The 14,470-nt window shown below is 34.0% G+C and overlaps 1 protein-coding gene across 1 annotated transcript in view; it reads left to right on the top strand.

The window, feature by feature from the left end:
• Window positions 1-14,470, top strand: part of CCDC73 (coiled-coil domain containing 73) — a 78,443-nt gene that overhangs the window by 51,679 nt on the left and 12,294 nt on the right. The window contains exons 11-15 of the mRNA XM_075048669.1: window positions 4,827-4,955; window positions 5,314-5,373; window positions 7,974-8,078; window positions 11,431-11,541; window positions 13,463-13,594. Of these exons, the coding sequence (XP_074904770.1) occupies window positions 4,827-4,955; window positions 5,314-5,373; window positions 7,974-8,078; window positions 11,431-11,541; window positions 13,463-13,594 (537 nt within the window). The remainder of the gene's footprint in view (window positions 1-4,826; window positions 4,956-5,313; window positions 5,374-7,973; window positions 8,079-11,430; window positions 11,542-13,462; window positions 13,595-14,470) is intronic.

The following is a 14,470-nucleotide window of genomic DNA, read 5'->3' on the forward strand; positions in this document are numbered from 1 at the left end:
ATTTGTTTCATTCTTACCTTCTCTAGTGCTTTATTTAATTTTTATTACATGAAAATATTCTAGCCACAGTAAAGATTAATCAGGAATTAAATCTAGTTTTGTTTAGGTAGATACTAGAATATAACATGGCAAACCTCAGTGTCAAAAAAGATAAACTTTTGAAGTGACTGTTTGATCTTGGAGATTTCAGAACTCCTACCATCATAAAAGCAGACTGAGAAACACAATAACAGTAAAGCAGAATACTGGGAAAATTCTCTATATCTAAATCACTATTAGGTCTTATGTTATTTAGAAATGTTTATTTAGCAAATGAGAGGTTATATATATGTTTCTATATTATACATAAAAACTATTTATCTGATATATTTGATGGATGGAAAAGCAACAGAAAAATATTGGAAGTTGTCAGTAGTGATAACTTTCCTTTACAGAAAAGCCATATTTGTTAGAATGCTAATATAGTTATAGCCCTGAAGGTCTGAAGACAACTTTGTCTTGTGTGCATTGGGTACACTTCATCTGTACAATTCCTTTAAAAAAGAATAAATAATTTGTATGTGACAAAAAGAGGGATATTCATCTAAAATGCAGCATACCTTTATTGAAAGATATCGTAAATATAAAAATTTAGGAGATTTAGAAATTTGTAAGCATCACAGTAAATCAGATTTGTTGCTTTTGGTTAAGAAACCAGGAATAATTCATTACTTAGAATTCTCTGAGGGTAAGTAATTTGAGAGGTAAGAAAAAAAATGTTTATGAAAATTTTATGTATTGAAATTTGTGAGTAACAGAGGTGTGCGACAAACTGCTACTGATTTATGTGTTCCAGTAATCAAACATATTGCTTGATCCATTTTTTTTCAGCTGTAGTCTTGATTCTTAAGGTCATGGGTGATTAATTTTAAATAAAATACTGTTAGATAAGCAGAAAAAGAGGCCAAATGAAACTTAATCTGGCTTCCTCAGTTCACCAGGAAATGCCTTTATTGTGGCTATTTCTGAATTTCTTATTGGTTGTTTAATATTTGACCATCCTATTCTGATGGTGGAAAACTGAACTGGAACTTAATTTCTTAGCATTTTAATATTTAGGTAGTGCTGTAGCACTTTGCTGTGGCAATGCCTTATTTTGCAAAAAAGTGGGAGTTTGCTTATTTGTAAACATAGTTTTATAAACAAAAGTTGTATATAACAGAAAGACATTCCTTTTTCCTCAAAACACAGAATTTCTGTGAAAACAGAGTTAAAAATTAACAATACAGTACAAAGAAATACAGCCCTCTCATCATTCCCTATTTCAACAGGTTGCTTATAAAACATTTCTGGAAAGTTATGCAGTGAGAGAGTGCATTTCTGAACTATATCTGTAATGGCACTTGTTAGTTCAGCACAACTTCTGTTTGTGAAGGGCTGTGGGCTTGTCTTTTCAGTTACTCTGCAAGAGAAGAGAAAAGACGTGTTTGAACCCAGTAAGAAGTCCCCTGAGCTTGTTTCATTTGATTGTGGTGACCTTGTACTTAGCCTAACCATTGCAGAAGTGATCTTAAAGCAGTCAAGTGTTTTCCCTTGTTGGGGAATGTATCTGTCATAGGGCTGAAGGGACCTACAACAGGTATAAAGCAATGAAAACTTTGATATTTAGGGGAGTTTGGAAGAGGGATTACCAGGCTGTTTTCACTTGCTACATAGCTGAAAGAAGTCATGATATCTGCAGCACAAGTTGGGACAACTTACAAAGCTGGTTTTATCTGCCTTGGAGTCTTGACTGACCTGTAACAGCTCTGACAGCTTGTGGGTTCAAACTTCTTTCCTCTATAGCCTCAGTGCTGGAGTGGGAATGACTATCTATAGTAATAAAAATCTTAATTTGGCTGTCAGCTCTTATCATGGCCATTACTTCGACTCAGACCAGGATGATCTCACACATTTGTTCTTAATGGGAACATGAAGTTAGTGAATGCTATTCAACATTTATGGATAAAAATAAACTAATCTCCAATTTTAATGAAATTGCAAGTGTGTGATGGCGGCATTAAATATGTACAACAGTAAAATGTGGGTTAAATTGAGGTCCATTCTGCGCAGGTTTAGTGTTATGGGATTTGTGGAAAGAAATATTATTTGGAGAGGTTGTAGTTTCCTCTTGACATTGCCTGCTTACAAGCCCAGTTCCTAAATCTTAGCTTAATGGACTGTGGCACAATTTCCTTTCCAGTAACGTTTATTTTAGGATTTGAACGCTTAGATATTCAGTGTGGTAGGATTCTTTTCAACCACTATGAAAATGCTTGCATTGAAATTTGGCCAAGAAAAAGGTTTCTTTCGTTCTGCTGCTTAAAAGACAGCTATGCTGCTCAAGGCCTGAAAGATTAGAAGACAGTTGCACCAATCTAGGAAGAGAACAAAAAATGTAGTTGCAATTTTGGATACACTTAAAGTTTGTGTAAGGTATCAGCACTGTCTTGTGAAGTGGTTACATCTCCCTGTGCCAGCTGCTTTTCCAGTGCCATACCACCTCTTCATGCTGGCACATATATTTGTGTGGCCTTGAGGGAAAGTAGAATTAAAATTTTGTGTTGATCAAAACTACATTTTACCAAAAAAGGGAGGAAGTTTTAGCTTAGATCAACTGGCAAAAGGAAAATACTTTTAAGGAGCAGGACTGTTTCTTTTGTGACACTGTTGACTTACGCTGGCTTGAAGTGTTTCTGAAACCATGTCCCTAAGCGTTGGCTGCTAGCAACACATCAAAGGAATGGGTTTAAAGCCTTCTCATTCTTAGCATTCCCCAAAAACTGATAAAATTATTTTCCAGATTCAATTTAATTTATAGGGTTCTGAATACTACTAGTGATCTTATTAATGACAGAAAGCTACTAGAAAAAGAAGCAAAAACTCTGGGGATGATTTTTTTTTTTTCATTTATTTCAGAGTACAAGAAAATACACATATGTATTTCTAAAATTGTTTTATATTATTTTCACAGCTACATAGCTTGTGCTTTCACTCACCATGGAAAACTTTCTCATTATTTTTGGTGATCTGGTTTGTGTTGGTTCTTTTTAGGTTTGTGTCATTTTTTGGTTGTCTGTTGGTTTTGTTTTTTCCTGCCTACAGCTTTGATTGCTGATTAGCAGATCTGGGTTTGGTTCCAGATAGATTATACACATCCACCTGCTATATACAAAGAAGAAAATCCAGTCATCTTTGCTACCTCAAGGGCATGATTTACTTAGTATGACTTGTTCTTTCCCGGTGACAAAAATGTAGCAAGATTTTTCTGCACACAATAAACTCCTGAGTTTTGGAAAATACATAGTATCAGATCCATAGCAGGCTTTTGCACCTGCTTGTGTAGCACACAACCTGTTAGCTATGCTTTGTATACCATTCCTCTAGTTTTCTGTAAAGACTGGCACAGTGCACCTTTTCACTTTTACAAAATTAAAACTGCTTGCACCTTCTGCCACTTTAAATAGAGGAACTCTCCTTGCATATTTCATTATAGAGCCGTCTAGTAAAAACAATACAACTAATACATGTTTTTATTGCAAAAGATGGAAAAAGCCTTACTAGCTTACAGGGTATCACAATTCTAAAGCACTGCTGTCTTTGGGTTCTATAATTGATTCTGCAATTACACTTAGTACTTACTAGATCATTTTTGATTCGGTTATTGCTAAAATACATGAGAAATAATGCCTCTAGCAAAAAAATTATTTATTTAAAAGTCGTACCTATACTTGTATTTTCTGTAAAACTTTGTATTTGTGAATTTCAGCTACAATGTAATCTTCCTTTTTTCTTTTGTACTGCTATATGATTTTGTCCAGAACAGTTAAACCATTGGTCTGTGATAAGATGGAATTCCAGTTTTGTGAAGAAAAGTTAAACAGACTGAACTTAGTTGTTAGATAAAACTATTACCATTCTGAATGCTTGGTTCACCACTATGGCATCATGAAGAATTCTTGATACTATCTGTGAACAGCATTCATAACCTCTGCTATTTGTCTGAGTAAACGTCAGAGTGCTCAAGGAGAGAGCGATATTAAACAGACTACCTTGTACCAGAATGGGAGGGGTGGGGGAGAACAGGGCACAATATTTATGACTCCAGGAACTGTAAGTTGTAATTTAATGAGATCAAAGCATTTGCTGTTTATTTGCTGCACTAGGAGCTTGGAATAAACCGGTTAGAAAACAGATACCAAAAAAAAAAAAGCAGGATATTTAAAAGACTGTAAAGACTATAAAATCAAAGGCATATTTTAGATGGAAAATCATGTTGTAGAAGCCTCTAATATAAAATTAATTTAGCATTCTCCTGAGATTAAGTAATTAATGTTTCAGGAAAAGCAAAGATCCTCCAAATTTATAGCCAGTTCCTGTTTTTACCAGATAGTCGCTGTTCTTCCTTTTTTCATCCTGATTCCCAGGAACCTACACAGTAGTTATAATAGGTACTTTATTCCTATTGTATATCTTGGTGTAAGAGATTTTACCAACACCAACTCAATTTCCACTTCTCATATACTTCTTGGAAGAGAAAATAACAAAATGCTTAAGTATCATAAACACATGAGAGTAAAGTTAGCACAATAACATTTTACCTCTGAAAATAAACTTTTAGCTGCGTGTGACAAGTTTAAAGTTTAGCAAGTCAGTCCTAAAAATTTCAGTTCCTCTAATTTATTCTGTTGTTTCCATACGTTATCTAAAAGTAGGGCATGACTCAGGATAGTTTAAAAGATTTGTCTTTGTTTTGAATTGCAATGCCTATACTGGATCAACTATTTATATGTGTTTCCTGTGTTAAGGAACTGAAGAAAGTAACTACAGACTTGATAAGGTCCAAGGTCACATCTCAGTACAGGGTGGGAGAAGAAAACATCAATCTTGCAGCAAAGGAAAAACAGTTTCAAGAACTGCAACAAAAAATCAGAATGGTATTTTGGAATTTAAACTAATTAAGTTTTTGGTGAATATTTTCTGTTCTTCGTTCAGCAAACATCATGGCAATGATCTCTCTGATGTATACAGATTAGTCATTCCTTTCTACTGACTGCATATGCAATATAACAAAACTATTTTGAGAACAACCTTTTCTAGGGAAGTAAATAAGCTATAGGAATATAAGTATAACTTTATAGTAAAAAAAATATGGATAAGAAGACATTTCAAAATAATTCAGTTTCTTTAAATAGCCTCACGATGATTCACAATATCTTGTTAATACAATATTACTGCAGAAAATAGACAGTAATTTTAAATGCCTTTTACTGTTCTTCATGCTCTTTTTTTAAGGAGACAGCAGTTAGTAAGAAAGTTGAAGAAGAAAACACTCACATTAAAGAAGAAAAGCTGGTGAGTTGTTAATACAACTTTGCTATTTAAAAAAATCACTTAAGAATAATATATGTGCTATATTTCATATTTAAGTTTCTTAAATATTATACTAAGCTATTAAAACTAATTAAATTCACTTTTTAGTCTTCAAAAATATTTTAATTCTAACATAAATGGGATCTTACTCCTCAGTTTTTAGAAAGTGTATTACCAGAAAAAAGTCCATTGTTTGACACTTTATTCCAAGTCTTAACTTTTGTCTTTGAATTCAGAGGGGAGAAATTTGGTATACCGATGAAATAGTTGTTAACATATTGGTTCAGTACAAATAAGCAATAAGGTTTGCATAACATGCTCGCTGTTCTGCTTTCTGGTTGCCAACAGTTTACTACAATACTGCTGGTATTGAAACCAGGTAAAATTGGAATCATGTGTCAATCATTGTCAATCATATACAAAGGAAATGGTGTTCCATTCATACAGAACATATATGTTTAGAATATTAAGCTACACTTATACACAGCTAACAGAGTTAAAACTGTCTTCTATCACAAACTCAGGTATGTTCCAGAGCAAATCCTGATATTCAAACCAAGGTACACAGAGTCAAGTATCAAACATAGCAAAAAAATTATGTTCCCTGTAATAACAGCATAATACACTGCTTTGCAGAATATGAAGCATAAAAAGGGTGGTTGGTTTGGCTTTTTTTTTTTCTTAAACAGTTGCAGAATTTTCATTCTGCAGTTCCTTAAACCAAACATGTCAGAGAAGTGTATCATTCTTGTTCTCAGGGAGAGACAAAAGCAGTAGCTTACTTGTATACCCACTGAGCGCTCATTGAAGACTGATCCAGCAGTACTCTTCCAATCTGTAAAAGCCTGGTTTGAGTTTGCTTTTTAAAAATACTTGCCAATAAACACAGGGAAAATACGAGAGACATACCCAGGCCTCATTACTCCCACAGCCCTGAATGCACTAAAAGCATTTATATGGACATGCTTGCAGCATAATTCATATGCATATTTGGTATGTATTATCTATGAGAAGGACTCTATTTTGTTTCTCTGTTTTGTTCTGTGTGAATTGCTAGGGGTTGGTTGGTTGGTTTTAACACATGGAGAGTTTTGGTATAAATCTGGGGAGAGCTTTAATATCGAGATGAACTTCATGTTTTCTCCAAGAACTTGGGTTAGAAGACCTGGATTTCATATTATAGAGCACTACAAATTCACCATCTGGATTAACTGAAGATGTTGGCTTCAGTGGTTCTTGGACTGAGGCTGAATATACTATCTAAATTACAGCTGATTTACACTGAACTGTATGCAGAGAAGCAACCTTGTTGAGTGAACACTGTACTAGATTTAAAAGACATGGCCAGCTCTGCTACCAACCTGCCAGGTGACACTGGGCAAGCCATTCCACATCTCTGTGATTCTGTTTTCTAGATGTAAAATGGAACTAAAGATAAGTTAAGCTTCAGTGCAAAAGTATTATTTATCTCTGCATAAGAGTATACATGCATGAAAAGGAATAAGAGTTCACCCAAAATAATGGTTTTACTTTTAGTAGATAGCTGTATCTGTGTATACAGTAGAACCAAAAGTAGATAAATTTGAAAGATCTTTGCAAGTACATGAAAGTACTTTCTTTTAATAATACGTTCCTCTCAGTATATTTTGAAGCAACTGAGGACATTTAAGACTGTCATCTGCCTGAAACTCAGTTTTTTTCCTGTGCATGTCATCTTCTAGTAACTGCTGTTCTGGTCTTTAGGGAGTAGAGATTAACTTGGCTAGATCATTCCCTCTGTCTTTGAATCTTTGGAAGTGCGTTTTGTAGTGTTTAATATAAAATGACTCTCTGTCTCCATTCCATCCATATTTTCAGCTAACTGCAACAAACTTAATGGCAGCACCCATGGCTTTGTAAATCTGTACCACTTTAATCAACTCATTTTAGGTGGCTCTTTTTTTGAACTTACTCTCCTTGAAGTAACAATATAGTCTTGATGAAGGTACCACAAAAATTCAGACAGTGACAGCAAAATCTGATGTACTTGCGCAATATGATGCAAAGCTAATGTGTGGTGGTTCACATCTGTTTGTATCTCCTGAATTAAATCCTGAGTATCACTTAAGGGTGATCCCTTAATGGAAGTGATTACTTGCCTGTCATATAATTTCTCTGGGATTTTCCCATATTTTCCAGAACTGTAATATGGTACCATAAAATTATTCTGCTAGATTAATTGAACTCACACTGGCGTTGGATTAGATGTATATTATTCAGATTTGCACTGAAGTATGTTTAAAGTATCAATGGATTGTCCATTTTAGTTATAAGAAAACTCTCTGAAAAGAGTAAGTTGTAGAAAGTTATAATAATATTATCTTCTCCAAGGCAAAAGGCCAGAAAAAAATGGAGTTGTTCTGATTTCTTCCTACAAGCCCTTCCCCAGTGTTGATGTTGGAATACATTTTTATATACATTGTTTTGTAAACACTGGCAGAATAAAAATAAATATGTTAATCTAAATATTACATAATTTATGTCTTTTGAACTTCAGAAACAAAATCTTATTCAATATGTCTTAATTTGTTTGTATTAATAAGGAAATTCTCAGCTCTCTACAATGTGTGCAGGAGCTGCTTCAGCGAATAACCCAAACGAATGTTAGAATGGAAAGTGAATTAAAAGCACTGAAAGAAGAATATCAGGTCAGATCTTTCTTGATTAGACAAGCTGCTACTATCTGTTATGTATTTTTTAAGTCCGGAGCTGTTAAAGACATCTGTATGCTTTTCAGAACTTTTGACCTCACTTCCATTGCTCCCTCAGCTCCTTAACTGTCAGCATGAACCTTGAAGAGCAGTCTATGGTTTCCCTCTTTTAGTTGTGCCCCTAAAGTAAATCATGGTTGCCATTCTTATCAGCCATTTCTGGCAGATAAAACCAGAACATATTGGGGGTTGCTTTCAAGTATTTTGAAATCAAATTATTTTCTGACTTTTGTTTCTTATAATTTTCATGTAGGTATAAATTTCATTTCTGGAAAAGACTTCAAATTTCAGATCTTCATGGCCAGAGCTTGTCCCCGGTTTTATTAGAGCAGAGGGCTTAAGAAAGAGCATACCCTTAGACATTTCTTGCTGTGTTGTCTGTTGTCATATTTATGCTAGAGGTGGTAAGCAGTCCCACTGGAGAGTGTGGAGTTGCAGCATTCCTCAGTTCCTCTTTGAGCATGTCAAAGTGGCTCAGAACAGTTTAGATTCTAAATTACACTAGCAATCAGATTGGCCCACAGTGCACTAAAGATTAAGGTCATATCTGCTCCGGTCAGATGTGCCATGCAGAGTTCAGGTACGATCATTAATCGGACTATTAATAATTATTATCTACTATTTGTCCATACATAACCACAACTACTCCATTCTTTGCTTGGCCTGTGAGGCCAAGGTTTTGAGCTAGGATCTCAGTTAATATAAAATTAAACTTCCTGTGTGCATATATACTTTTGCTTCTAAGTAAATGCTTCTATGCTAAATTGAAATTAGATTCACTTCACATAAGCCTTTACTTTGTCTTTTAATAGATGTAAGCAGTTTGCTTTCTGCCACAATATAAATATATGAATTTTGCATTTTGATGAAACAAGGATAAAGATGAGTTATGCTCTCCATCAGAAACTAGCTAAAATTTTACTAGGAATTAAAGTACCTGCTTTGTAGTACTGGATAAAGCTGTAGGGACTGGAAAAGGAAGACAAGTCACTGATTTCAGATGTTTAGGTTCCTGTATTTATATTAGTCTAGTGTTGGATTTTCATGACTTAAAATTCTTTGATCTCAGAGTGTTCCAGAACCAAGAAGACATGCTTCTTAACCTAGAGAACAGTCCCACATCTAGATATTTTAATAGATGTATTTTTTGTAAACCCAGCAAATACATGCATAAAATGCAGCAATTCCCTTAAACAGCATGATGTAAATACAATGCTGTATTAAAAGTGAATGTCACGTGTTCTTGTTCTTTCCATATGAACTCATGGTGTTATTTTGATTTGTCAGAAATGTCTGTCTTTCTGTTTAAACAGTAGTCATAAAATATTGTTGCATTATATAGCTACTCATTTGGCTGACAGTTTGATACAATTAGGGTATATTCCAGGGGATGACACAATGTTAACTGCTTATTTTGTGGTTTTATTTTTTTAAAGCAACAAATGGAACTTATAAAATAGGGAGCTGAATATATAACTTGAAGGGTCTACTCACTTTCCTGCCAATTTGAGAGCTATTGCTTTCATCTTTATTGATTTTAGAACCACAATATGATGAATGGGGTCTGAGTGTTATGTATTATTCTTATGCTCTTACACCCCTGTCGAATTTGTGGACCTTGCTCATCAACAAAAGGAGTTTCTTCAGAATAATAGAAAAATAGAAGGAGTGATTGTACAGTCCCATGGAAGTATTTTTATTCTTATACTCACAAAAAATTACTGCTTATTTTTGGGCTTGAGATGACAGAATACTTAAATTGCAAGGTAGCATTCAAGAAGGATCATACTGTCCTTTCTCATTCTATCTATGCATACTTGGTGCTAGGATACCAATGTTCTTATGAGTTCAGAAAAATAAGTTGTAATTCTTTAACAGATGACAGAATACTTGAGAATGCAAGGAATTCAGGTATTCCCTTCTCTGTACTATTGGCTTTAACATACGATCAGTTCTATTCATATGCTACTCCTGGTATTTTGCCCTAAGAGCTATGCTGTGAATAACTATTACATTCCATCTCTGAGGAGGCTGCATTTGAGATGCAAGTAAAAGCATCCTTGGAGTTAGAGCAGGATTATCAAAGACAAGAGGTCTTGGGCTCCTAGTTTATAGAACTGGATGAAAGGCGCTACATCAGAGTGCAATTATTCAGACAATGTATTGTTGAATTGTCTCATCTTTTTAATTATATAATCTGTCAGAGAAGATCCATTATATTCTTATGCACAACTTTTTCCATGTGTGTAAAAATGCAAGGTAGTCTGAATTTTCCTAGTGTTACTACCTGTAAAATAAATTTGTATTAATAGTGTAGCTAAATTAACATAGGCATTTAAAAATGAATGCTAAGTGAATCAAGAAGCAGACTCATTTTTAGTAAAATGAGTAAAAATTAAAATGGAATTGCTTTGGAGTTGCCTCCATAACAACATTTTTCAAGTGGACTTACAAAGAAGCTCAGCAGAGTGATAAAGAAGTAGCTGGTCATATCGCTACATGCATTAAAGTTATGTTTACATTATCAAATGTATTTGTGTCATCTATATATTAGATAATGGATGCAGTAAGTCCTTTATCTTCCATATTGTTTGCTGTAAAAATGTGATAGAATAAAAATTCCAACAGTACCTGAGATGTGTGTGAAGTTGATTCACACAAGACTCTTTTTAATTTAGCAGAGGAAAGCTGAAAGAGTTAACCCAAAAATGTTGCGAGTACTATTACAATAGTATAGAACTTAGTATTACTGTTATTTTAATGCACTTCTATTCTATTTCAATGATCTAATAAAAATAATCAGACTTATACTTCATATTCCAGTAGTTATGGTTTAGAATTTAACGTTTATATAGTTTGTAAGATAGGCTAATAAACAATTTAGGATAGAAAAACTGATCAGAAAAATAAAAATATTTTCTTTGAATATACAGTCATTTTTACTTGAAGTACAATGGATCCAGATTGTGCTACATTTCATATTTCTCATCTCTGGACTTCATATTACTTTTTCAGCACATTAAAACTTATGCAGTGAAACTGAATAATGGCAAGTGTTTTTATACCCTTTTATAGCCATTTCTTTTTTCATAACCTCCCCCTGTTTCCTGTTAGCTAAACTATAAGCACCTTTCTGTTAATTTATGAAAATTATTGTTGAGATAGCACATTATCACTGATCTGTATGGCACTTTCAGCATGTTAGAAGCAAAGGTCCAAGCAACATAAAACACATCAAAATTCATTAATGTGGTATTGATTATTTTTTGGATAATTAATTTTATTGCAGACCCTTGAAAGAGATAATGAGCTGCAAAGGGAGAAGGCAAAGGAAAATGAAGAAAAGTTCCTTAATCTTCAGAATGAGCATGAGAAAGCACTAAGAACTTGGAAAAAAGATGTAGGTTTATTAAATTAAATGTTAGAGTATTAAAAGGTTTTTGAAATAGTCATCAAGCATTTCAGGTAATTCCTAAAAGCCAAGAAAATATTGCAGAAATAATGCAATAAAAACAACCAATTTCTTTTCCAGTAATGCACTCTTCTAGAAATTAATATTTTTAAAAGGTAGATTTAGGAGAAGTGTTGACTTCTGTGCTCTAAAAGGTCAGTCCACTTCCTGCAGTTCCGTAAAGCAAGAGCCAGGGTATTAGGTGTTACCTTGAATTAAGCACTTAAATATTCCATAATTACACACTTGCCGTTACTGAGACATGGAAGATGACATAGTTTTTAATTTACATTGAATTTTATGTATTTTTCAGGAAATTTTCAATTTTTTTACACAACTTATTCAGAGAATACCAGCATTTCTAGGCTGCACTCTTGTACCCTGAAAAAACTATCAGTAAACTGTCACATGGTAAAAAAAATTAATGTAAACCCACATAGACTGAGATGACACAGACTGAAGGTACTTCTGAAGGGTCGTATGCCCAGAAAAAAAGAAAAAGCAGCCTCTTACTGAATCAGGTAGAGATACTGAAGGCCTGCATTAAAGCAGAGGTCCTGATTTGACAGAAATTATTCATTGTGGACTGTGGAGTGGAAGGGGATAAGAAAAGGTAAAAACTTGTATGTACTCAGTGAATTCACCTCCATGTACATTCACTAATTTCTCTTCAGTATTTGCCGTTCTTTTTACTACTTCATTACTTTTAAAGAATACTTCAGTAATTATTTAATCCAAAATAATTAGCAAAATATTGTAGCTGTAAAAATTGTCTGCAATAATAAATGCATGTTTACAAGTAAGAAACATTAATACTTCTTCAATAAAACAAGATCTGTTTAGTGTGGGGAAACCAGACTCTAAGCAGCATTTGTTGAATAGTCTGTCTTTTTTATTTCTACGTAATCGGCACCTACTGCCAGAAAGGTTTTGAAATTGGTAGATTGATTCTCAGGGAGGCTGTGGGGAAATAATGCAAAGTTGTCCTTGTAATACTGTTGTCTAAGGCTAATTCTTTGAGTGCAGCTACTATGGAGATGACTGCAATCATGAGACTACAGACTAGCTGAACTGTTCTGATGCTTAATGCTCTGAGAAGATTGGATCTCCCTGATTCCTAGGAGAGTCTTATACCATAGCTTCCTATGTAGACATGGGAATTGGCCCTGCTCATTTCTCAGGAATGTTTACAATATTTGTTTAGAAGATAATTCCACACACACCCCCTCCATATTTCTGCTGTGGCTAACCTAACTTGAAATTTGGTCTCTTGATATCTTAAAGTATAGCATCATCATGGATAATGTTAACATTATACACTGCTTTGCAAATATTTGTAAATTAAATGAAGGTATTTCTGTAAAATTGCCCTTCTGTTCTTTTTACAACTTGTATTTTTTACCATACTTTTTGTTCTAAATACAAAGATTTGCTACATATTCCCTGAAGAAGCATTGGATACTTGAGGCTAGTTATAGAAGTAAAGTGCCAAGCAAATTATTTGCTGTTGTAGTTTCTTGACAGCGTAGGTAGAGAATGAATGTTGACTAGCATGTTTATCTTTGAGCCAAAAAAGGAAGAAAGCTACAAATACAAATCTCACTTGAGCATTGCTACTTGAAGTAAATGGTGAAAAAAAACAATTAATAAAAGGTATCATCTGTAATGGAAATGCAGTTAAAATTTTGGTTTGAATGAAAGAGTTCAAAATTATCTTTGTACAAAGAAATTCCTTCGTATCTATACTTTCTTTTAAGGATTTACTTTAATTTGCTAAGCTGTTGATACCCGTGTAAAATACCATTTTATATATTTGAACATGCAGTAAAGATCTGTGTTTCTGTGCTCTGTGTACCCTCAATTATTACAGGAGGAAAACATGAGAAGAGAAATAGACACTATTAAAAATGAGCTGAATTCCCTTAAAGGAGTTCATAGACATGTTGAAGATTATCATCCTCCTCAGGGAAATCAGCATTCTGAGCAAGTGGAAAATTTGCAGGTAAGTGTCTCTAATAGCTGCAGTACTTTCAATTTCTTGTAAAAAATATTAGAGAATGAGAGACATGACAGTTTTTCTAACCTGGCTGTCATGTCCACTGATCTTCCTTTGACACTGCTAAACCTAAAAATTTATCTAATGTAATCAATGATCTAAGATCCCATTAAAACTCACTATACCCAGAAAATGTTCCCCTTTCATCCAGAGGGACGCTTATGTCATAGAAGCTTGAGATGTTACCTCATTGATAAATTTATACATAATAGATAGCAGTTATCTTAATCTATCTTTACTAAATCTTATTTCACAAACATATTTTTTATGAGTGTTTCTTAAATACTGTGGCAGACTGATTGACTTCATATGTATATAAGTTCCCTGGAAGTGTGGAAGTATGTCCACTTCTACTCAGAGGAATAATTTCAGCCTCTGTAACATAGGACAGATCAGAAGATTTGTTTTATCAACATATAGATTATCTGTTTTTCAGTTTTAGTTTAAAAAAACCCCAGCCTTTATTTCACTTAGCATGTTTAAGAATCATCAAATGCATAGCAAGCTCAACAAGTAATGAATGCAGGAGGTAGAAGACTGGTTTATGCAGTGCAGGTTGAACTAGAGTTGAGCTTGCAGTGCTGGGTGAACCAAATCCACATTCAGCTCTATATTCAGAGCACATATGAGAAGTCAACAAGTGGTTAAGCACATAAAGATGGCCTTTCAGAGCAAAAGGAAGAGCATGTAGCCCTGCAGCTATGTGTTATCCCTTACTTATACTGGATTGCCAATTTATATTCCAGTCTTATATAAGATTGAAAAAATGGGAAGAGTCATAAGCCATAAGAAAAACTTTGCCTGCACATTGAGTGTAGTCTG

The sequence above is a fragment of the Buteo buteo genome, chromosome 16, assembly GCF_964188355.1.
Source record: "Buteo buteo chromosome 16, bButBut1.hap1.1, whole genome shotgun sequence".
Lineage (NCBI taxonomy): Eukaryota > Metazoa > Chordata > Aves > Accipitriformes > Accipitridae > Buteo > Buteo buteo.